General features: G+C 35.0%; 2 protein-coding genes across 2 annotated transcripts; one reads left to right on the forward strand and one right to left on the reverse strand.

Annotated features, from left to right (window-relative positions):
- Nucleotides 1-3,011: 3,011 nt before the first annotated feature.
- Nucleotides 3,012-14,124, forward strand: LOC129000961 (uncharacterized). The gene is made up of 2 exons (XM_054428059.1): nt 3,012-3,222; nt 12,448-14,124. The coding sequence occupies exon 2, from the start codon at nt 12,456-12,458 to the stop codon at nt 13,857-13,859; it is 1,404 nt and encodes a 467-aa protein (XP_054284034.1). The 5' UTR covers nt 3,012-3,222; nt 12,448-12,455; the 3' UTR covers nt 13,860-14,124.
- A 4,195-nt stretch (nt 14,125-18,319) lies between these two features.
- LOC129000293 (uncharacterized protein K02A2.6-like) lies at nt 18,320-20,242 on the reverse strand. Its single transcript, XM_054427254.1, has one exon. It carries the CDS (start codon nt 20,240-20,242, stop codon nt 18,320-18,322), a length of 1,923 nt encoding a protein of 640 aa, XP_054283229.1.
- Nucleotides 20,243-25,283: the final 5,041 nt, after the last annotated feature.

The following is a 25,283-nucleotide window of genomic DNA, read 5'->3' on the forward strand; positions in this document are numbered from 1 at the left end:
AACTCATTTAAAGAGTAAATGTTATAATACAAAGTAGCACTTAAACGTACGTCCAAAATATGTTTATCTTAACTTAGTTGTACTGCATTAGTTGTTGCAGAGTTAAAACTTGCAATATTTTAGCGATTAAATATTCATGGTTTGAAATAAAAATATTTGTTGCAATTTACAGAATGTGTATGTTTATATTGTTTCGAGTTGTAAGTACCGGGCATGGCTATCGGTCCCCAGGTAATAACAAGAATTTTATTGATTGTTTTTGCGCTAAAACATACTACTGTCAAAGATAATACGACAAAATAAGTTACTCTATAATAACAAATAACATTGTTTCCTGCATTTAACTTTTCCATTGTTTACTCTATTCCGCAGGCGAGATTCCACGGATACTCACACGGATAAATTTAGTACTTACCTACGCGAGGACGAATACACGAAAATAATTATAATATAATGATATTTGTTAAAAGATAAATACTATTAACACCATTAAATAACAACAATCTAATTACCGGTAGATTTGCCTTATACGGGTTGCCAAATATTGATTTTGGTTATACAAAATGACAAGGAAAACGTAAATAAAATAATTGTGGCATATGTTTATAACAAGCCATAGCCAAACAGTATACTAGCAAATTACAAAATGCAGTAGGATTTGTAATATACAACGATAATATCATTATAATATCCAACGTTAATAGTTAAACGTTACCTAACTGAAACGTGATTGATGTTTATAAAAACGGTTAATTTGCATTCTTACTTGCATACTTGAAGGTATCCCTCTTGTAGCATTTCAGCCGTGGTCGTCATTTTGGTTTAGATAGATTGGTAGGCCTTTATAACGTCTTCATCACTCAGGAATTCATCAATAGAGTAAAAGGCCTTTTCCATTAAAAGGTCTTCATTTTTTTCTTAAATTCGGTTGGTTCAGAGCAACTTCTTAATTCAACTGGTGACCTATTAAAAACTTTACTGGCCAATCCTTGAACTCCTGATTGGATCAAAGTTATTCTATGGCTTTTAAGGTGCACATTGTGTTTGCCTCTTGTGTTGTAACTATGAACTTCTTCGTTCCTCTTAAATATTTCAGGAAATTTCAATACCAGCAAAGATGATTCCAGAATTACGAAAGATGTTATAAAAACCAACAAAACGAGCAACAACGTTATAGTTTCCTACACAAGTATAGGCTATTGTTTTAGTTATTAAATTATAATTATTATAGGAATTGTCTAATATACCTTTAGGATTTCCAAGAGTATTTTTAATTTAGTTACTTGCTTTAAATGAAACAATTAATACAGCGGTTTTCTAAAACGTTTTCTGTATATCTTGATATTGTGTGGTATAGGGGGGTAGTGCTTGTATACATATTTTTTATTTTATCGGTTCTAATGTATTTATTTTCTTTTGTTATTTCTGTTTAGAACTTTTGTCATTGTCTATGCTTTCAGTCTCATACCCATTTTACTTATAGCTGCGCCTTTTATACATTTTAGTTCTTTGTTTTAAATGTTCTTGAGACGGTATGGGGTGATAAATCATCGAGTTGGAAGCCGATCTATTTTGCTCTTTAATACTTTCTTACTTTAATACTTTCTTAAACTCAACTACAGTACTACTTAAATCATCAAACTCTAGTTTTGTATCACTCTGTAGGATTCGTATATGTATATCCAGAAAGAAGATATTGTTATAATTAGAACTTCATTTATATAAATTTGATTAAAGAAAAAATGAGTATCAAAAACTGAAAATATATTGTCAACCAGGTTAAATATATATACCTTGGCCATGTTCTTGGAATGCCATTATTTTGCTTTGGGTTCAAAATGAGTAATTTATATTTGCTACAAAACATGATACTGGATTTCCCATAGATGTTCTTTTAGTTCTGGTATACAATAGCATTATTTTACCTGAAGGTGTTTTGTGACATGCATAGGTTCATCAATGTTATGTTATCCATCAATTTATTTCTTTTGGTAAAAGATCTAGAGATTAAATTTAGTAAAATTAAATTATCTAAGTTAGTTCAATTTTTAGACTTTATAATAAATGCTATGCTATTTTCGTGATTACTTTCAAATTTATTTGCATTTTTTCGTTGTGATTGTGATTGAATTTATACTTTAAAGTGCTTAAAATACAATTAATGTACTAGTATGTTTTAGATACAAGTTGTAAACATAAAACACTATGTTTTTCAGTAGGTAATATGAAATGGATTTTTAACGTACAGTATTAATTTGATCGTTTATGACTAAATAAAACAATGTAAGGCAAATCAAAAACCAACTTTCGTTTGGCTTAATAATACGTATTTGATAAAATACAAAAAATTCGTAGTAAATACCAAAAGTAGGTCTAATTCTCGAATTCACTGTATTTGTCAAAATAATAGGCCAGTTTCTAAATATCTCATATGCTATTATTTACCATTAATCAATATACAAAATTGGGTACAGACAAAATTAGAGTAGGTCGTGGTATGAAAATAGAATAATTATTTTTAATTAATTATTTATGAAAGGATTGTTTACTCACCAGTCAGTCCACTGCACACAAGACAGAAACACAACACCGCACAGTAGTTGGTAGGGGCTATCAGCTGACAGCTGACTGGAACCGGAAGTTGAATTATTGCAGGGGTGCCACACGCTTCTCGATAGAAAAATATCCTCACTTGTAGAGGTTTACTGCACGGTGGAAGGGAAGTACATAGGTGTGCTATTCCTTTCATGTTCTGACGTCACTCAGATTGAACTTTGAAATTTTAACCAGACATTCAAATTAAAAATTGGTAATTGCTGACTAGCATCCTGCTAACATTTTAAAAAGCACGGGAAAATTTTACTGATGAAGTAGTGTGGCTACGTGGTTAATTAAACCATGCCAGCTTTATAAGCAAACTAGAAAAGAAGAAGAAATAAGCCAGGTTTGTTTGTTTGTTTCGTTCGTGTTAACTCTGTCTTTTTATATGTCGATGGTCTAAAGTTAGCCTAAAATATTTAATAGTACAAAGTTGAGTTGATGGTTGATGATAGATATTGTTATTTTGGTAGGATTAAAAACTCTGCAACTGTCCGGTTCTCGTTGGCCCTTATCATCTTTACCACTTTACCTTGGATGGAGTGGTGTCATGTGATACCCTAAGTATTGAACGCATTTTACACTTTTATGGTTCTGCCAAATGAACACATTGGCCTATTAAAGGTAGGTGAAAGTATTTTATCAATAACTCACCTTTTTCAATTGATTATGTAAACTCTTAGGTAAATATGAACTTTCTGGACTTTTCTTTATAACGTTTTTAAATTATTCCTACGATCTTAATAAACAAGAAAATACCTTTGAAACATTTTTTTAAGCAAATCCTTATTATCTTTAGCAGTTCTTATTGTGGTTATCCGATATTAATTTCGGACCCTCAGTCGGAAGTCTAGGGAGACCAAATACTTATAATAGGACCCACCCGATGGGTTTCGTAGAAAGTATGTTGACATTTAACACGATACAAATTAGGCCTACAGTCGACATGAATATTATACAAAGATAAGGGGTAAAAACATGGTTTTCAAAAAGTGGGATATTTTTGATAACCATGGTTTTTACCCCTAATCTTTGTATACGGTAATATTCGTGTCGACTGGATTTTGTATTGTGTGAAATTTTAACATACTTTCTACAAAACCCATCGGGTGGACCCTACTATAAGTTAAGTAGGCCTAGGTCTCCCTAGACTTCCGACTGAAGATAGACCTACGGGTCCGAAATTAAAATCGGATAGGTAGGCCTAACCAAAATAAGGATTGCTAAAAGGTAAGAGTTTACATTATCAATTGATTACATATAAGCAATCCAGAGGCTAAAATGATTGATCACCTTTTTCAACAATAAAAAGTGTTGTTTAGGGTTAAGTTATCGACGAGTTATACAAAGGCCTATATGGGTTTTCATCCAATGTAGGCCTAGTCTAGTCCTTAGGCTATAACTTAAGTAGGCGTGTTTTATGCAATGAGTCAAGTAGCCTAGGCTATGTGATATTAACTTCAACATTAATGACAAGCACGGCAATGGATTCAAAGCTATCGCTAACTAACTTATAACAACAGATGCAGATGCCACAGTAACGAGCAGTTCCTCAGAGAACCTTAGATATAGCCTAAAGCCTCTTTCCCACTACGCGTGGTGGACTTTATCCCCTTTATTCCCTTAACCACACAATCACAACTAAAAAATACCCCCACTGCAGCAAACCTGCAGACTAATCGATTTTCCATTTGCCTGATTGGATTTATCTAAAATGTCTCCTTAAAAATATCACTTCCTACTAGCTGTTGTACCCGTGCTTCGCAACAGAGAGGACACTGAAGCGAAAAATTTGATCTTGAATTCTGTTGTATGAAATAGGTACACATTCCCCTTAAGTCAATTGAAACTCTTAGTTTAAAAAAAATATCTTTCTTTAAGGCTATGCTAACTTATATGGCTAGGAATGATATGAGGCGCCCTGATGGAAATAATGTATCCTTACGATTCAATTTTCAAATCATAAGCTTACTTAAACATTTATTTTGTTGAAAAACGTACATATAAAGTAAATAAGGAAAATTAATCGTACCTACAACTTAGGGCACTGTAGTAAAGAAAAAAACAGTTTATAATGATTTCATATATAATTGATATGTTTTTTACCGTACCAACTGGGCTTTTTTCAAAGTTCAATCTTTATCTGCAGATCAGTGTGTATATATCATCGTTTAAAACATTGACTAAAGAAACATAGTTATGTTACAGATATTGAATTGATTGTAGAAACAAAAGTGAATTGCATGCAGCTTAGTTTTGTGATATTCTCCATAGTCAAATTAAAGCAGGGTTGTAAACACACAACTACTAAGGAGGTCTCTGTAAATGTAAAAAAAGTGAATCTGAAGTAGATGATAGAAGAAAATATAAGTATCTACCTCTGGACAGAATAAAAGTAGGTAGGCCTATTAGTTAAAATTTAGTTTCCAAATTTAATTAAAACACAAATAAGTGTAAACATTGAGCCAGTTAAATTTTATAAACTGTACATAGTTTATAAACTTACATATACGTAGTGATGTGGGCCGGGTAAATACCCAGTGGGTAGGTAAATATAAATTGGGTATTTACCCTAGGCCCGGGTAAATAGGAAAAAACTGGGTATTTATAATTTGTATTAAAGTTAGAGAAGATTGAGATGTTTTTTTGCAATTATTACCGTGTAAGGATAGTAAAATGATAATAAAATGTGTTAAACAAAATTTCATATGGACACTACTAGCATTTTACTTCTCGGTATAATCGCCATAAATACCAGGTCTGAGCATAAAGCATAAATACCCTGGTCGCATGGTTGCACTGGTCCTGACTACTTATAATTTTTTTTTTAATTTCAATGATAGATAGATGAATTTATTTGATTGAAAGTGAAGAAAAATAATTTGTAAAGTAATAGTTATTATTTAGAAAAACAGGAAAATTTAACCTAGTAGTGGCCTATGTGTAAACAACTTAAGAAAATAATTAAAATTCAATCTGTAGGATGGCAGGACTTAATAATATTTTTGTTCTGAGCATAAAGCATAAATACCCTGGTCGCATGGTTGCACTGGTCCTGACTACTTATAAATTTTTTTTTTTTTAATTTCAATGATAGATAAATTTAATTGATTGAAAGTGAAGAAAAATAATTTGTCAAGTAATAGTTATTATTTAGAAACACAGGAAATTTTAACCTAGTAGTGGCCTATGTGTAAACAACTTAAGAAAATAATTAAAATTCAATCTGTAGGATGGCAGGATTAAATAATATTTTTGTTCTAGATCTTTTTTGGTATCAATGGTATAAAAAAAACTAATTTCATAAACTAGTGATACAAAAAATTTTTGGGGACATCGGTTTAACCGGAAAACCCGTTATCCGGACTAGCCTCGGTCCCGAGGAGTCCGGATGAGAGGGAGTCTACTGTACTTTCAGTATTCTGCCATTCTGCCTATATCAATCAGGCTTTGGGTCTGTCCAGGGCCGATTTACCGAATAGGCACGGTAGGCACATGCCTAGGGCGCGCGGCAATTGGCTTTTTTGGGGGGCGCCAAAAATTTCGAAATTAAAAAAAATTCGTGGTAGTATATGCGTGATATTGCGGTAAACTTCTGATAACCACTCGTGGCCGTGTAGGCATCGTAATCGTCTCCCGCGTTTGCGGCAAGATTCTTACTATTTTCTGCAGTCAGGTCGTTTGGACATAAAATTATCGTCTTCCATGATCGAGGCAATATAAGAACGTATCCCGCATGTCGTGAGGAGATTATTATCATCTACCGCAAATGAGGCAAAATTCTGATATTTTCCCGCGGTCGTGAGGACATTATCCTCGTCTTGCGCGATCGTGGTCAAATTCTGACCACCCGTGAAGGCGGCCGTGAAGACATCATATCGTCCCCGTCGGTCGTTTGGACATAGTAGTCGCCTCCCGCGATTGTGGCAAAATGGTAATCATCTCCCTCGGACATATGGAGATAATCGTCTTCGGCGAATAAGGCAAAATTCTTATCTTTTCCTGCGGTCATTTGGACATTATCATCGTCTTCCGTGATCGCGGCAATATTCTGATCATCCCTCGTGGCCGTGTAGAAATAGTTATTATATCTCCCGCGGTCCTGTAGATGTCGTACGTATCCTGCAGTCGTGAATCCATGGTAATCGTCTCCAGCAATTGCGGCAAAATTTTATTCATGTCCTGCAGTTTTGTGGAGATCATCATCGTCTTCCGCGATGGCGGCAAAGTTCTTGAGATTTCCCGCGGTCGTGTGGACATCAATCGTCTTCCGTGATTGTGGTAATATTCTGATCATCCGTTGCGGCTCTGTAGATAGTAGATACCATCATCGTCTTCTGCGATCGCGGAAAATTCTGATCATCCCTCGCGGCCGTGTGTAGACATTTATTATTGTCTCCCGCGGTCACGGAAACGTCATTGTTGTCATGCGCAATCACGGAAACGTCACTGTTGTCATGAGCGATCACGGTAAATTGAAAACTCCAGGTAGAAATACAAAATTCACGGTTCAAAGATCTCCCGCATGATTCCCGGAGTTCCCGGTCGGTGTACACCCTGTTATATATATATTGCATAGGGGCACTAGTATTAGACGTGCCTAGGGCGCTGACAGGGTCAAAAACGGGCCTGGGTCTGTCTAGCCTTCCAAGCCATTTACACAATACAAATTTTAACTATCATAATTTAATAACAGTAGAAGTAGGTTTAGGTTTACTATTTCTCTGATGAGGTGTTGTCTTGATTTCATAACAAAAAAGTGCTAAATCATTCAATAAAAGGTACTAGCAAAGCTTCAAGTTACTGTAAAAGGTGTTATAGACTATCCTAATTTATCATGTAATGATAACAATAACATATTTAGGGGTAAATATGAATTAATTTCAATCAATTTCATAAATACCCAAAATACCCGGGTATTTCTGGGGATAAATACCCAGGGTATTTACCCCGAGTTTTAAATACCCAGGTATTTTACATCACTACATACGGTATCTCTTAGTTTTTAAAACCTATTAAAATCCTGATCCAAACCTTTTTTTATCAGTTCAAATTTGTAAACAAAAAGCTACCATATCAAAATTATTCCAAAAATGTATACATTGTAATGTATAAAATCCTTCTGTTTCCATGAAAATAAGTATAATTTCATAAATATTTTAATCAAACTATTCTCATAAATTATCAAGCTTTTAGAATCTTTGGAGCAGAACTTGTACCTCTTAACCTCTGCTATTTGAACTGTCAAATTATGGTATTTACAGCTGACTTCAATTAATATTTCTGACTATTTACATTCTTCCAAAATGTAAACATTGAAACTTTGGAAGCCCATGTGGCGTAGCCCAAGGGGAATATGATAAAAGGAATAGGTCTATATGTTAACCAGGTATAAGCTACCTTCATACAAAATATTATTTCAATCGGTTCAGTGCTTTTTGCGTTATAAAGTAGCAGACAGACACACAAACACACACCATCTCATTTTTAGGTATTTACTCAGGGGAGGTATAGAAGAGGCTACGATGACAGCTGTGGGCTTCTTATTAGCTGAGGGAACGCCATTACCGTAACAAAACGGACAATAGCCATCGGCCTCGGTGGTCTAATGGTTAGCGTGCTGGGCTGATATACTGTAGGTCCCGGGTTCGAATCCCGCTGGTAGCATTAACTTTTTGTCCAAGATGTTTTTATTATCAGCAAGTTTGGTTGGTTTGGTTCGGTTATTACAGTTTAATTTTATTATTAAGTCATTATAAAATTTTAATTGAGCAATTTCTAGTTTTATTTAATAAACAGAATTATTTTTCCGATTACTAAACTTTTGTTATATTATTTCTTTATCAGCAAGTTTGGTTAGTTCGGTTAGGTTATGATAGTTTAATTTTATAATTAAAAAATAATAAAATTGATTTTGAGGCATTTATAATTTTATTTTATGAACAGAACTATTTTTGCGATTAGTAAACCTTCATTGCCAAAGTGCTCTCTACTACAGCGCTGTTCACGGAGGAATTTAGAACTAAATGCCTCATTCGTACCTCCCCTAAGTCAGACCCTCATTTTTATATATTAGTACCGTATAGATTTAAATAAAATTAGTTTTTAAAGTACTTAGGTTTGCTGCAACAGAGAGGGTAAAAGTGTGTTAGCAAATTTCCCATTTTATATAAGCTATTACCGTATAAGCCCTGGACTCGGGACCCAGGGTCCTTAAAGGCCAAAAACACCATCCGTTCAAATTGTTTTACATATATAACAAAAACTTCTACTCAAAATATAATATTCAGGGTGCTCAGTTGTACTTTATTAACTACTATCATTTAATATATCCTACTAATATTATAAATGAGAAAGTTTGGATGGATGTATGGATGTATGTTTGTGACAAGTGAACGCGAAAAATACTGGTCGGATTGGGCTGAAATTTGGCATGATGATAGCTCACATTCCCGATTAACATATAGGCATATTCTTATTTCAAAAATCCTTTCGGGCTCCGCCCCAGTGGCTCTGGAGTTTCCCATGTTAACCTTATGAGAAATGGAATTATTGAATCTTAACAGCTGTTTCAATTAAACAAGTTTGTTCTGTTCTATGATGTTCAATAGCATTAAAGTTACAAGGATTACCAACAGGGTGCAGCACTATTATTTCTTTTACATTTATGACAACAGCTAATTTGCAACCAAAAGGTGAGTGAGCGTAGCGAACGAACTTCAACCTGGAGGCGAGTTAGCGTAGCGAACGAGCTAACCTGAAGGCAAGTGAGCGCAGCGAACGAGCTCCAACCTAAAGGTGAGTGAGCGTAGCGAACGAGCTCCAACCTAAAGGTGAGTGAGCGTAGCGAACAAACTTCAACCAGGACGTGATTGAGCCATGCGAACGAGATAATCTTGAAAATTAAGAAGTTAAACGGGGCAAAGCCCGCGGGTTACAGCTAGTATAGTATAAATATCTAAATATATAAAAGGCAAAGCCCTCACTGACTGACTGACTCACTCACTCACTCACTCACTCATCACTAACTCTCTTACTTCCCATTTACCTAGGAGGCTGAAATTTGGTACACTGATTCTTTAGGCATTAATTAGGAAAACTAAGCTGTTTTTATTCTGATCGGACTCTCGGGCTCCGCCCCAGTGGCTCTGGAGTTTCCCATGTTAATCTTATGAGTACTCATATTTAAATGGAATTAATGAATGTTAACAGCTGTTTCAATTAAACAAGTTGGTTCTGTTCTATAATGTTCAATAGCAAATTATATAATAGCAATGCAAATTAAATGAATCTTTGAACCACTGTCATTCTTGGCTCGGTTGTCCGTTTGAGTTCAAATTTGCGGCATTATATTCTGCTAGTAAAGACCTTTAATTTGATGTACATGTCAACCTATGCTTCTATTTAAGATTTCCTTCTGACTCCTTGCGGGACGTCCCCATGATATGACAGAAAATTTATATTTCCTTAAAAAAGTAGATTTTTAGGTGTGGTGTTGATGTACCAAATCTTATTGATTTATCTGGTGTTGTTTAGAAAATATTAAACCGGTCCGGGACTTTTGGGACAGTCATATAAAGCTCAAAATACCACTGACTCACTCACTCATCACGAAATCTCAGAAACCATAAGACCTAGGAACCTGAAACTTGGCAGGCATCTTCCTTTTGGGTAGTAGACGCTCACTAAGACAGGATTTTACCCTCCGACCTTTGGGCTCCGCCCCAGTGGCTCTGGAGTTTCCCATGTTAACCTTATGAGAAATGGAATTAATGAATCTTAACAGCTGTTTCAATTAAACAAGTAGGTTCTGTCCTATGATGTTCAATAGCATTAAAGTTATAAGGATTACCAACAGGGTGCAGCACTATTATTTCTTTTACATTTATGACAACAGCTAATTTGCAACCAAAAGGTGAGTGAGCGTAGCGAACAAACTTCAATCTGGAGGTGAGTTAGCGTAGCGAACGAGCTCCAACCTAAAGGTGAGTGTGCGTAGCGAACGAACTTCAACCAGGATGTGATTGAGCCATGCGAACGAGATCATCTTGAAAATTAAGAAGTTAAACGGGGCAAAGCCCGCGGGTTACAGCTAGTTATATATATATGTCCGTTAGCACAATAACTATAGGAAAAATGATTAAGATTTTGATGAAATTTGGTATAAACCTGACATTCATTCAACGAGTTTGCTAACCAGCATGATCGGACTATGAGAACAGGGGTTTATGAGGGGTTTTATGACCAAAAAACATAAAATTTTGCAATTTCTTTCCAAACCATTTTGTAGAGCTTAAGAAAACAAATAATTTAGTATATTGAAGTGTTATTATGCGCCTAGTGGTTACGGAGAAAATTCCAAAAAATTGTAAATTTTTAATTCCTATGTCATTCTTATGGAGAATAAGTAAAGTGTGTTGTAATTTGCTTGTTTATGAACACATTTTGATCAAATTTGGAAAATACATTTATTTCTTACTAAACTATTAACAATTATTTAAAAATATACTCCCACCGCAGTAAACCTGCAGACTAAGAGAATTTCCATTTGCCTATTTAGATTTACAAAATGTCTTCTTAAAAATATCACATTTATTCCCTATTTAAATAGCTTAACGAGTGGGCCTACTTGGGTTCGCTGCAACAGGGAGACTAAAAAAGTAATTTTTTTGTAAAATTTTAATAGGCATTTAAGTTAGTTTTGTAAGAAATAAAGGCATTTTCCAAATTTGATCAAAATATGTTTATAAACAAGTAAACTACAACCGTTTACTTATTCTCCATAAGAACAACATGGGAATTTTAAATTTACAATTTGTCGAAATTTCTCCGTAACCATTAGGCGCATAATAACGCTTCAGTATACTTCATTATTTGTTTTTTTAAGCTCTACAAAGTGGATTGGAAAGAATTGCTAAATTTTATGTTTTTTGGGTCAAAAATAGGAAAAAACTATTTTTACCCCATAAACCCCCGTTCCCATAGTCTGATCATGCTGGTTCGCGAACTCGTTCGAATAATTTAGGTTTAAACACGTTTGTACCAAATTTCATCAAAAACCAGATCACTTTTGCTCGAGTTATCGTGCTGACGTACACATATAGGCTATATATATATAACTTATGTATGAATTTGAACGGATGGTGTTTTAGGCCTCTAGGGACCTCAAAACCAAAAAGTAAATCGGTCCTGGGCCTAGGTCTTACCATGAGTAATACAGTAATAGATTATTCCCTATATGGGAAATCCGCTAAAATTGTGAAACAATGCACTACTAGCGCTAAGCTCAAAATCTGAACTGGCCGTGAGAACAGTGCAGAGTGCTGCAAACTGTCAAAACTGTCAATAATCTTTGAATTTTCTTTTCTTCCCAAGCATCTTCAAGTAGTTTTTATCCTAGTTTTCTTTTAAATGCATTTCAGTTTACCTCTTTCTATATTTTGTCTGGAAGTTTTCTTATGTTTATACTACCAGAACATAATGGATGTTTTTTTTTATTCTAATTTTTGCTGTTGTATTTTTATTCTTGTTGAGTAATGGTGTCTTGAGCTGTTTTCGGTCTTATTTTCGTTCTTATGTTATCAAAAATGTACTGTCCAAAAACTAATAAAGTTCCCAGAATCTCTTCTCCCCAGTCATAGCATTTTCCTAATAGCTTTTTTTGTAAATTTAAGATCACTTTCAACTTTTTCTTTATCTTTGACCAATAGAAGGCCACCACGTGGCTTATGTGTAATTTATGAGTGAGAAATAGACAATTTTTTAAAGTTTTTTAATACAAACTATAAATAACAGTTTTAGCAGTTAATCAAACTTAAGTTTAGAAACTAATGTTTTTTTCATTTCCAGGTTGCAGGATGGAATCTCTACCACTAGAGATGGTGGAGAAAATCTCCGAGTACTTAACTCCACAAGACTTGGGATGTTGTGCCGCAGTGTCTAAAGGGTGGCGTGAGACATTTAACCAAGATATTTTGTGGAAGCGGCATTGCGATGCTGAGTTGGAGGAACCTCTGCGTAACATACCGTCAGTTGCTGAGTCTATTTTTGTTGCACCTGAAGACATACAGTCCAGCTTGTCCCCAATCTGTCCGTGGAGGTTGGCCTTCATGAGGGAAACTCACCTTCGCAGAAACTGGAAGAATGACTCACCCAAAGAGCATCAGATTTCTCAAGAATCCGAACAAGAAATGGGATTATATGTGAATAAAACTTTAGGGCAAAGCTTATTTTTAACTGATACACTTTTTGTAATATGGCGTTCAAATGCCATAGAGATCTATGATGTAGGCTCATATCCACCAGTTTTGCTGATTAAATCGGACACGTCATTCGACGTAAACATGTGGGAGTCCTGTCACCCCGTTAGAAGTGACACATTGGTTATGAAACAAAAGTCTTGTATTCAAGTGTTTATTGTAAATGTTGGAAGTAAAAGTATCAGTCTAAATCACAATATACAACTCAATCCCAATGACACGTTAAATAGTTTTGTAGTCAAATCTTTCAATGATGGTTCCATTATAGGTATTGCAGGAAGCTCAAAAACGTCAACAATAACCATATTTGATCTAAAAAGGGGGGAAATAATAAAAAGAGAAGAATGTCCCTTAGAAAATGAACCTGCAAAACTTTGGGAAATCCGTTCTACACCTTTGAGTGAAGATGTATTATGTTTATATAAACACACTAAAAGTTCTGTTGCAACAGCCTATGTATACAGTTTCAAACAACTTCAGTTTTTGCCATCTGCATTTTGCCTAAGAAATTATTGTCATTACATTTGGAATTACGAGTGTGCAATCATCAAACATTTTTTAGCTTTCACGAATAAACGAAAGCTAATAATTGTCAACTATCTAACATCAAAAATTGTATTTTCATGTAAAGTTACGCTTGATTGTTTGTATTTAAACACTTTGAAAGATGACTTCATATTTTTAGATTATAATGACATGAGTAGAAAATACTTGATTCAGTCTTACTCTGTTAAAAACAATTTACTTTCAGAAATCTTTGAATTTTCACCTGATAATGATCATACCCATAGCTCTCTTGAAGTATCTTTTAACAAGTTTGTGCTCGTACATAATGCTAGAGTTACATCTGTTTTTGAACCTACAGGTAGATCACTTAAAGATTTGTTTGGGGTGAATAGGTTTTTCCTTACCAGAATTAATAATATATATTTCAACAAGTCATTAACCCGAAGCTTTTTTGCTGACTTTAGTGACAATTTTTATGTCTACTATTACTGGTAAAAATCTCATTACCAAGCAAGACTCAGACTACATGTATGAATTTGTAGTCAACAAGTGTGACCTTGTGCTAAGCTTAATGGTCATTACAGGTACTTATAAAAATAACTACATACAAAAGAGATAGTTAACATTAGAAATTAAAAATATTATTGTTCATATAATATTACCTAAATCGTATATTTGTATTGTGCATTGCATCCACCAAATAGTCTAAAAAATTTTAGGCAATTCGCTACAGCATTTAAGAGTTTATCTAATTAAAACAAGTGTGCAACAAACATTGAATGTGTTATGACTTTTTTTACATCCTTAAGTAACTTTGATGCAAATACGACCAATGTTGTTGCCATAGAATAAGAATATGTATTTATATTGTTGATTGGACACAAATGACATCCCAATAATGTGGCAACTTGATTCAAGTTCTTATTCAGCTGTATAAAAAGCACTGAATAAAGACGTAATCGAGAACTTTCACTTAGCTATAAATAAAAGTTGCGTTTAAATATGCTAGTGTTACCCAAGCCGAGAACCTAGGTGCGCTGCTGCAGCCGGCTGTCAGGCTAGGCCAGACATGGGGGCATTTGGAGAAAGAACTGAAATCACAACACCATTGCTATCATAGCTGAGCATATTTACAAGTGAAATGTGTGCTTTAAAAAAATAACAATGATAGCAGCGCTCCTAGTTTCTGGTGTAGACACTAGCCTTTCAAACACAAATTTGTTTTTCTTCAGTTACCAGACAAATCAGGCTTCCTTGCACTGATTATAGCTCGCAAAGTAGCTAATTTTTTCATTTATTTACTTTTGCCGCACTCCAGTAATCCAACCAAACAACACTAAACAGAGTGCTTTTATTAGGCACATAATGTTTGTACACAGTGCTTGATTTGTAAAAAAATGAGGTGCCAGAACTGTAACCTATTTAATGTGATTTGTACCTATTTATGCCAATATTTTTATCTTCCCGAAAGAGAGGTACCGGAACTTCATTCCCCGCGTTCCCCTGCATGTACGCTTGGAAATAAGCTGGCAACCCTTAGAGATACCACACAATCAGCTGGTGCAGCGTTTCTCAGCCTTTTGAATTTTGATATTACGACTTAACCTGTTGTTTGGTGTTAACTTTTTATTTTCGTTCAACGTTTGGCTTTAACCTACCCTAAAACGTGTTGTTTAGTGTTTGAAAGTCTTATTATTTATATGCATTATAGCAACTGTAGGAAAAATATAATGTGTAACACGAGCGCAAATTGCCTTTGCTGCACTTGTAAGCATTTCTCTCATGTGCAGCAAAGTGCCACTTCCCGCACTAGTTACACAAATAAATATTTCATTGGCTCAGAGAGACTTGTGGGTTAGGTCTTTATTCTATAATAAAAGGACAATTCAGAATTTGTATCAATTTTGTGATTCAGCACTATTAACTTGTTTGAATCGGTTTTTTTAATCTGCCACTTTTAATTCAAAAGGTTATTGAAAAACAACCTGACTTTAACTAGGCTTAATCCAATTGTTGTTTTACGGATGAACCTGGTTCACCATAATGTATTTTTCTGTAATTCATAATGTGTTAAGAAATTTTATTTAAAATGAAAAATTAAAGTATTTCTACTGTAAATTGTTATTACACTTCACTTCATCATTGTTAAAGCCTAAACATTTAAGGAGTTAACTAGCTGTCCCATACCACTTTGCTAAAACGAAAGGTAAAACCACATAAAAGGTTGTAAAAAGTTAAACTTATAAAAAAACTACCATTATCACATAAAGCCAAAATAAGTTTAATGACATGTAGAAGCGATTTTTAGGCATACGTTCTAAAGAGGGGATGCTATCGCAAACAGTTAGGACCAACCCTAAGAAGAAAAGCATGGAGGCTCACTTCAGCTTACCGATGATGTCATAGATTCAAAAAAAATGAAAGAAGAAATTGTCATTTAATTTTCTAATGTTTATAGCCTATCACATTCCAGCAAGACACCAATGTGAAAAATGTTCCTCCTTCACTCTCTTGTTAATATTGTATGTATACCATTGACTTGATTTTTGATGAATGTAGAGTTTTAAATTGTTGACCAAACATTTTAATTTTCTTTAATATAGTTCAATGGTTTTATTCATGGATGGATATGCTTTTCTGTTTATTTTTAACTAGCTGTACCTGTGGGCTTTGCCCCGTTTAACTTCATAAGTATTCGCGTGGCTCAATCACATCCTAGTTAAAGTTCGTTCGCTACGCTCACTCATCTTTAGGTTGGAGCTCGATCGCTGCGCTCACTTGTCTTCAGGTTAGATCATTCGCTACGCTAACTCGCCTCCAGGTTGAAGTTCGTTGCTACGCACCTTTTGGTTGCAAATTAGCTGTTGTCATAAATTTAAAAAAAAATAGTAGTGCTGCACCCTCTGTTGGTAGTCCGTGTAACTTTGATGCTGTTGAACATCATAGAACAGAACCAACTTTAATTATATTTAGATAAGGATTTTCATATTTCACTCACAATGAGTATACATCTCCCCATCTGCCATTGTAACAATTTATTTAGGGCATACCATTGGTGTACTATAGGTATGAGGTTCAATTCTGCCAGTGGCTTGTGGCGATAGGAAGTGCACCGCATTTTGCAGAGCTCACTTAACGCTCAAGTTCCACAACACTGGAAACAAAAGTTAGGTCTCAGGATAGGATATTTTTTTCTGTATTGACAGCTTTAATTAACATTCCATCAAAAGTACATGTGGTAAAATAGTAACTTGATTTGATGCTATGTTTTGTGTGTTACTAAGCTCTGCTTCTACCAACTGCAAAGTTAAGTTACCTACTGTACTTTGGGCAACCAGATTACAGCACTTTAAAAGTAATTTGTTTTTTGTTTACTGTCATCATCTTATCTAATGGTATATTTTGCAGTGTAGTCCTGTGCTTTACTATTTGGCTGTAGTATTTTTTGTTTATAAACTAAGGTTAATAACTTCAAGTTGATTTGGTTGTTATAGACATTAAGACGTTGCAGGTTGGATATTTTTAAATAATTTTAGATAACGCATTAAATATAAAATACCCCCGCCGCCGCATAGAACCTGCAGACTAAGCAAATTTCCGTTTACCTGGCTGGATTTCTACTAAAATATTCCCTAAAGATTGTATTAAATACAAATTAATACAATTTATATGAACACAACTCTTGATACATGTTTATTTCATAATAATAAAAGGTAAACATTGAATTATTTACAATATGAAATTATTCCAGTCATATGATTAATATTAAAGTAAAAGATAGATTCTTGGAATATATAACAATTCCTCCCTACTTATTTAAGAAGATCGTTCATTTATAAGTTCATCCTTTTAATCGGTTTTCTGATTCTCATTGAACGGCGAATGTTAGGGACATCTGGTTGTGAGGTTGCATTTGACCCTTCAGCGTCTTGTTGTATGATTGTACTCGGCTCTTCGGCCTCTTGTTGGCTGCTTGTACGATTGCTTGTACTTGACGCTTCATTGTTAGTTATAGGGCTTTTTGCCTCACTATCAGGCATTGAGTTTGCCGTAGGACTCGATGTTTCAGTGTCCGTAGTTCCTTCCCAGCTCGGGGTGTTACTTGAGACATTTTCTGTATCATGTGACCTTTCTGAATTGCCTTTTGATTTTCTTAACATGCCGTACCTTGTATGTCCCACGAATGAAGGTTGTCTTGAACAATTTTGATTCGTATTTTGGAATATTAAAGTTCGATGAGTTTGCGTAGGTGGTACTTTGGCTATTTGGTCGCATCGGTTGTTTGAACTTTCTTGCCTTGTTTGCTTCAATGAGCTAGGTAGATGGCTTTTGTAATGAGTAGGATCTTTTGGCACTTCACAAGCTCGAAGCTGATTGAAGTGACGTTTTATCACATACCCATCATCAAGTTCCACGTGGTAGTGAAGTCGCCCCAGCCTTTCCACCACAGTTCCAAATTTCCACAGAATGGATCCTACGTAATTTCTTGATTGTACTCTCTCCCCAATATTGAAATGTTTGTTAAATATTGGTTGTTGGGCCTCATTTTTGTCATCTTCACCAGGCCTTAAGAGATCTAGCTTGGTTCTCAAGTTCCTGCCAAACATTAATTGTGCTGGGGATGCACCAGTACTCAGTGGTGTAGCTCGGTACCGAAATAATAGTGCACATAGTTTTTCATGTAAAGTGCCCTGTTCAAACTGCATGCACCTCAGTTTTGTCTTGAGTGTTTGGCAAAATCTTTCCGCCTGACCATTAGTAGAGGGGTTTCCTGGTGCAATGAATCGTTGTCTTATTCCTTGGCGTTTGCAGAATGCTTGAAACTCTGCTGATTTGAAAATTGTAGCATTGTCACTGACCAATATTTCTGGTAGGCCATGGTGACTGAATATTTCTCTCAGGTGATGAATAGTACTGGCAGTTGTTGGCGCACTTTTTATTGGATATATTTCTGGCTACTTTGATCTGGCATCTACAACAATCAAGAAGTTGTGATTTAGAAAAGGTCCTGCATAATCCATGTGGACTCGCTGCCAATTGCGTTTTGGTATTTCCCAAACATGGGTAGGGGCCTTCTCTGGGTTTTTCTTATTCTCACAACATGCCTTACAACTTGCCACCATACTCTCAATATCTGTATCAATGTTTTTCCAGTAACAGTAGTTTCTTGCCAGACTCTTCATCCGCACTATTCCTACGTGTGTTGAGTGTAATTCTTGGAGGATTTTAGGTTGTAGCTTTTTCGGAATGACAACACGATTTCCTCTAAAAATGATTCCGTCTTGCAGTGATATTTCTGGGTTAGCGACTTCTCCGTTTAGGAGCTTTTCCTTTAAACAAGAGTGTTCTTCATCAAGTGACGTTTCTTTTTCTATGTCTTTAGCCATGATAGTATCGGTTGTTATGCAGTGTATTGTTTCTCTTCGAACAGTGTAATCTTCGTCAACCACATTGATATTCTCTTCTTTTATTGGCAAAGGATGTCTTGAGAGGTAATCTGCATTACAGTGGTCGCTTGACTTTTTGTGTACAATCTCATAATCAAATCCTGAAAGAAAATGAGCGTATCTAAGCATCCTGGATGAAGTCAACAGTGGTAGTTTCTTGTCTGGATGAAATATGGTCATTAGTGGTTTGTTGTCAATGCAAAGAGTAAACTTCCTTCCGTATATATAATCAAACATTTTTTTACACCCCCAGTATACAGCAGTTGCTTCTCTGTCCAATTGGCTATAGTTGCGCTCTGCAGCAGTGAGGGATCTGCTGGCAAACACAATAGGCTTCTCTTCATTATTTGGCATTTTATGAGAGAGCACAGCTGATAAGCCAACAGGACTAGCATCTGTGGCAAGTATCACGGGTAAGTCTGGATTGTATGGAGTAAGAACTGTGTCACTTGCTATCTCTTCTTTAACACGAGTAAAAGCTTTTTCACATTCCTGGGACCAATGAAAACGTTTGTCTTTCCTTAGAAGCTGGTGTAAGGGATTTAGCACTGTAGATGCATCTTTGATGAACTTTGAATAGTACTGTACTAGTCCAAGGAATTGACGCACTCCTGTGATATTTGATGGGCGGGGAGCATCCTGGATTGCCCTCACCTTTTCTGGTGATTTCTGGATACCATCTTTGCTGATGATATGACCCAGATACTGCACCTTTCTCTCAAAAAACTTGCATTTTTCAACATTTACATGTAGATTGTGTTCTTCCAATTTTTCTAAGACCTTTATGAGCCTGGATTTGCACTCTTCAAAAGTGCAGCCTTGTACAACAATATCATCAAAATACGCCACTGTTCCTTCAAGATTTTGTACAACTTGGTCAATAAATTTATGAAATTCATTTGGAGCTGTCTTAATTCCGAAAAACAGTCTTTTGGCTATATATGTACCCTTATGTGTGGTAATTGTCTGGATTTTAGAACTTTCAGAGTCCACTGAAAGATGTAAATAAGCCTTGTAAATGTCTAAAGTGCAAAAATAGTTTCCATTTCTCATTTTGTTAAGGATATCCTCTATTCTTGGTATTGGATAACGACTGTCATGTAGTTGTTGGTTCACAGTTACCTTGTAATCCGCGCAAATACGGACCGATCCATTTGCTTTTGGAATCACAACAATTGGTGTTCCCCACTCAGATTGGTCCACTTTCTCTATTATGTCTTCCTTTTCGAGTTTTTCTAGTTCATTCTCAACAGCTTCTCGAAGGGCATGAGGTACTGGTCTGGGTTTTAAGTACACAGGTCTTGAATTATCTTTTAGTTTTAAAGAGCATGTAAAGTTGGGTGTTTTACCAATACATTGTTCAAAAACGCTTGAGAATCTTTGCTTGATGGATTTGACAACAGTGTTGGTATCAATCTCAGGTTTCTTCATACTAACAAGATTAATATTGTATAAGTTAATTTTCAATTTTCGAATCCAATCCCTTCCAAGAATAGCGTTTTTAGGTAGATTTACAATGTATAGGTCTTCTCTGCAAGATCTCCCTTCGTAAGATATGCTTAGGGTACAGACCCCGATTGGTTTGAATATTTGTCCAGTATAAGATCGAAAAAGAGCACTTGTTTTGCAAACTGGAACATGTAAGTCTAGTTTCTTGAAGTCGTCATTATTTATTATGCTAACGCGGCTTCCAGAATCACACTCAAAACGTTGCTGTTTACCGTTTAGAGATACGTTTATCATCATTCTGTCATCTCCTTCGTCATTCTTCAATACATTTATGATCCGTTGAACGTCGTATTCATATTCAGAATCAATTTCATCAATTCTTTTTACATTTTTCTTTGAATACTGTAATTCCTGTATTCGTTTCATGATACAAACCTTTTCTATGTGTCCATCTTTATGACAATACCTGCAATTTAGCTCATCTATCAATCGGCAATTTTGTGTTTCATGGTTATTCCTTCCACAGTGCAAACAGACATCTGAAAATCCCAGTCTTTGTAGCCTTTTGTTTTTGTTGTCTTTCTTTTTGCTTGAGTCATTATTGAAATAGTTTATGGTTGATAAATTTTTGTTTTTAGGTCCAATTTTGTTCTTTGTTGTTTTACTGATTTTGTGAATGTCATTTTCATTATTATTAGTATATAAAATCTGGTTGTCAAGTTTTGATGCCTCTATAGCCAAGGCGATTTCTAAGGCTTTTTCAAATGATATTTCACCTAGTTGTAAGAGTTTTTCTCTTATGTCTGAGTCATATAAACCTCTGATGAATTGAGCCCTGAGCATAAGATTTATAACTGATTTTGTACATTTTCCTTCATTACACCCAGATTTGAAATCTGCTGAACAAGCCAGTTGTTTGAGGTCTGTAACATAATTTGTGATTGATTCATTTCGATCTTGTAAACGTGATAAGAATTTGTGCTGTTCTGTAAGTATGTTCTTCTTTGGGCTTAGGTGCTCATTTAGTAATATCAGTAACTCTTGATATGTTTTTGAGTCTGGTTTGTCTGGAGATGTTAGACTACAGATCAGATTGTAGTGCTTAGCACCTAAGCAATTGATTAAAAATAAACCTTTCAATTGTTCTGTCTCTGAATCATTGTCTGTCAATCCTTTTATTTTAAAAAATATTTCTAAACGCTGAGTGTAGCTTTCAAACGTTTCCTTACTTTCATCATAAGTATCAAACATCAAGGCATTGCTCTGCAGTAGTTCCTTGGTACAGTACTATGTTTTGATCTAGGCTGTTCTGTCTGTTGAATTGAATGTTGTGTCATTAATGTCATAAAATTGTTCAAAGTAGATATAAGCTCTTGTATTTCAGTCATTTTCTTCCTCGTCGCCAAATTATTAAATACAAATAAATACAATTTATATGAACACAACTCTTGATACATGTTTATTTCATAATAATAAAAGGTAAACATTGAATTATTTACAATATGAAATTATTCCAGTCATATGATTAATATTAAAGTAAAAGATAGATTCTTGGAATATATAACAGATTGTCTGATTCATTTCTTATTTAAATACCATTAATTTTAGTAAGTACTTAGGTTTGCTGCAAATACCTTTTAACACTTTAATACTTTTCAATGAAATGGCGACCATACAAAGTAGGTATTTTAAGCCAAGTATGAGTGGAGGTGAATGTAGGATATAAAAATGTAAGCAAACTACAACAGTTTAATAGGTAGTTTATTATTATTCTCCATAAGAATAACGTGGGAATTTTAAATTTACATTTTTTTTTATTATCTCTGTAACCGTTGGGAATACAACAACACTTACAAAATTATTTATTTTTTAAGCTCTTCAAAATGGTTTGGAGAGAAATTATGAAGTTTTGTGTTTTTAGGGTCAAAAATGGGAAAAACCAATTTGTACCCCATAAAACCCCTCTTAAATCCCTGTTCCCACCATAAAACCCCTCTTAAATCCCCGTTCCCATAGTCTGAACATGCAGGTTCACAAATTCGTTTGAATAAACGTAGGTTGACACGTTTTTACCGAATTTCATCAAAATCGGATAGTTTTTTTTAGTTATCGCGTTAACGAACACTTATAATATATATGAATTTGAACGGATGGTGTTTTTGGCCTCTGGGGACCTCAAATGGAAAATTAAATTTGGAGGAATTACCATGAGACCAACGGTAATAGCTCATTCCTTAAATTCGCTAGAACAAGCTCAGTCAATCAATAGGCCACTACAATCGGTCATGCCACAAGGTGTGTATTTTAACCAAAATATGAGTGTATAGGATGAATGGCAATGGCGCGATCTTATGTAGGTAGTCTTGTTGGTGACTAAGGCCGAAGTTTTAGACACAGCTGTTAATTAATAGCCCATAGAGCCAATGGCAGCTAAAGGGACCTACATTTTATAGTGGACTCCGAACCACATTTTGGCCTTGTAACTAACGAATTAGTCTAATTTTCAGGATAGCTCTGCGGTTAGTCATGGTACTCGCTCGTGCGGACGTTAATCTACACCAGGGAGTTTAGCATCCACAGTGCATGGCCACAATTCGTGACCTCCTAGTAGCTGGATTACAGGAGGACACCACAATCCCTGTCAAAGTAAACTCTATACTTATATGTGTGTTTTTATATACCCTAATGGAAGAGATCAATATATATCAATAAAAAAATGTTATATTGATACGTATTGATATCAATACATATTTGGGCCAATACACAAATAGGATCCGAGTTATTAGCTTATTTGAAAATAATTTGTAGCTTGTTACAAAACAATTAGTAAACTTAACTTGTTTCAAAACATTAAATCATATCAACTATGCATTAAAAATAAAATAAAAATGAAAAATTTATAAAATTCTCGGCAATAAGTTCATTGTATTATCCGAGATTTGAACCAGGGACTCCAAACCCTCCAGCATGGAGGTCGGTTGTCTTAGCCATTACACCACGGTTGCTTCATGTTTGACTCTGTTATGATAGCCATTTTGACCCCTTTCCAGGACGTGTGGCCGTGTCTCGTCTAACTACCTGAATAAACAGTATATGCATACTAACTTGACTACTGAGTTATCTTACACATGCAAGAAGCAAACTCAAGAATATTCCTCGTATGTCTTTGTATGTCTATACCACTCATTCTTTACAGCACGAGGTTGTGATCAACGTTATCACTCTCAGGCAGACATCCCAAATAACTGACATCTCATACAACCGATAACTGATATCCCATATGCCCGAGACACTCTCAGTTATTTGGTGTGTCGGTCACAAATGCGAATACCTATATCAGTTTCGGCCATCAGCGATCCCACGGAACCAGCATCCTTCATAATTATATTTGTAATTGAGCATTTACTTGGCTACCCAGACAATTTGACGTATTTTATTATGACGATTAAATCGTTGTATCATCCTTATATGTATAATTGTTTGGTTGTGATACACAACCCCTTGTGTTGTATGGTTTGATAAAGACTACCAGCAAATTCCCGGACGCTGTAGCAGACCTTGTTTAAGGTCGATTCAACACATCAGTCCAGTCACAGTTCCGTTACAGTCCAGTTACAGTTGCATTCGCAATTTCTCAGTCAAACTGTCAGTTAATTTGTTTCAGTCACTCTTCCATCACTTAATTTACAGTTAGTAAGTATTTCCATAGATAAAACATGGTATTTCATAGAAGTAATTATTTTTAGTAAGTATGAGTATGAAATAAACAAAATTGCCAAACTTGATCAAAATATATCCATAAACAAGCAAACTACAACAGTTTATTATTCTCCATAAGAATAACATGTGAATTTTAAAGTGTTTTTGAATTATCTCTGTAACCATTTGGCATACAACAATGCTTCAATATACAAAATTATTTGTGTTTTAAGCCCTACAAAATGGTCTGAAAAGAAATTGTGAAATTTAATGTTTTTAGAATTAGCAAATGGGAAAAACTAATTTTTACCCCATAAACCCCCGTTCCCATTTCGGTCATGCTGGTTCGCAAACTCGTTCCAGCATGTATATCTATATATATATATATATATATATATATATCAATATATATACTCCCGCCGCAGTAAACCTTCAGACTAAGCGAATTTCAACTTGTCTGATTACATTTTTAGGTACTCAAATATTTCCATAAATAAGACATATTTATTCCCAATTTCAATAGCATTAGATTTAACGAGTGCTTATAGGTTTGCTGCTACGGGAAAGGTAAAAAGTGGTTTTTGATATAGTAATGCCAGAAACAAAAGAACCCTGGGCCGTTTCGAGCCGCACAGGTTTAAATGGTACGCCACACCTACCGGCGAGAACCACGTGATCTTTTCGTTTCTGCTCAGGTTGTTTTGTTCGTGGTATGTCTATAATATGTCATTATAGGATGAAATTAATAAATTTGCCACATTTTATCAACAAATATCCATAAACAAGTTACAAACTACAACAGTTTTCATTTTCTCCATAAGAATAACACGCGAATTTTAAAATTAATCTATTTTTGAATTTTTCCGTGACCGCTAGGCATACAACAGCGCTTCAATATACTAAATTATTTCTCTTTAAAGCTCTACATACAAAATTGTTTAGAAAGAAATTGCAAACATTTTTTTTGTAAAAAATTGAAAACCCCCATTTTTACCCTAAAAATTCCCCATAAACCCCTGTTCCCATGGTCTGATTATGCTGGTTCGCGAATTCGTTCGAATAAACGTAGGTTTACAACGTTTGTACCAAATTTAATCAAAATCGGATCATTTTTGCTCGAGTTATCGCGCTAACGGTCATACATATATATTTACAATATATATTATTAATTTGAACGGATGGTGTTTTTGGCCTCTGAGGACCTCAAAATGAAAAAAGTAAATCGGTCCCGGGTCTAGGTCTTACCTTTGTCTTACCATGAGATCTACGGTAATAGCATTGACTATTGGATACAGAATATTATACAGTTTGTTGTATTAATAGT

This window comes from Macrosteles quadrilineatus, unplaced genomic scaffold (genome assembly GCF_028750875.1).
Source record: "Macrosteles quadrilineatus isolate MER2022 unplaced genomic scaffold, UCM_ALF_1.0 Scaffold_8__2_contigs__length_117827958, whole genome shotgun sequence".
NCBI classification, from domain to species: Eukaryota; Metazoa; Arthropoda; class Insecta; order Hemiptera; family Cicadellidae; genus Macrosteles; species Macrosteles quadrilineatus.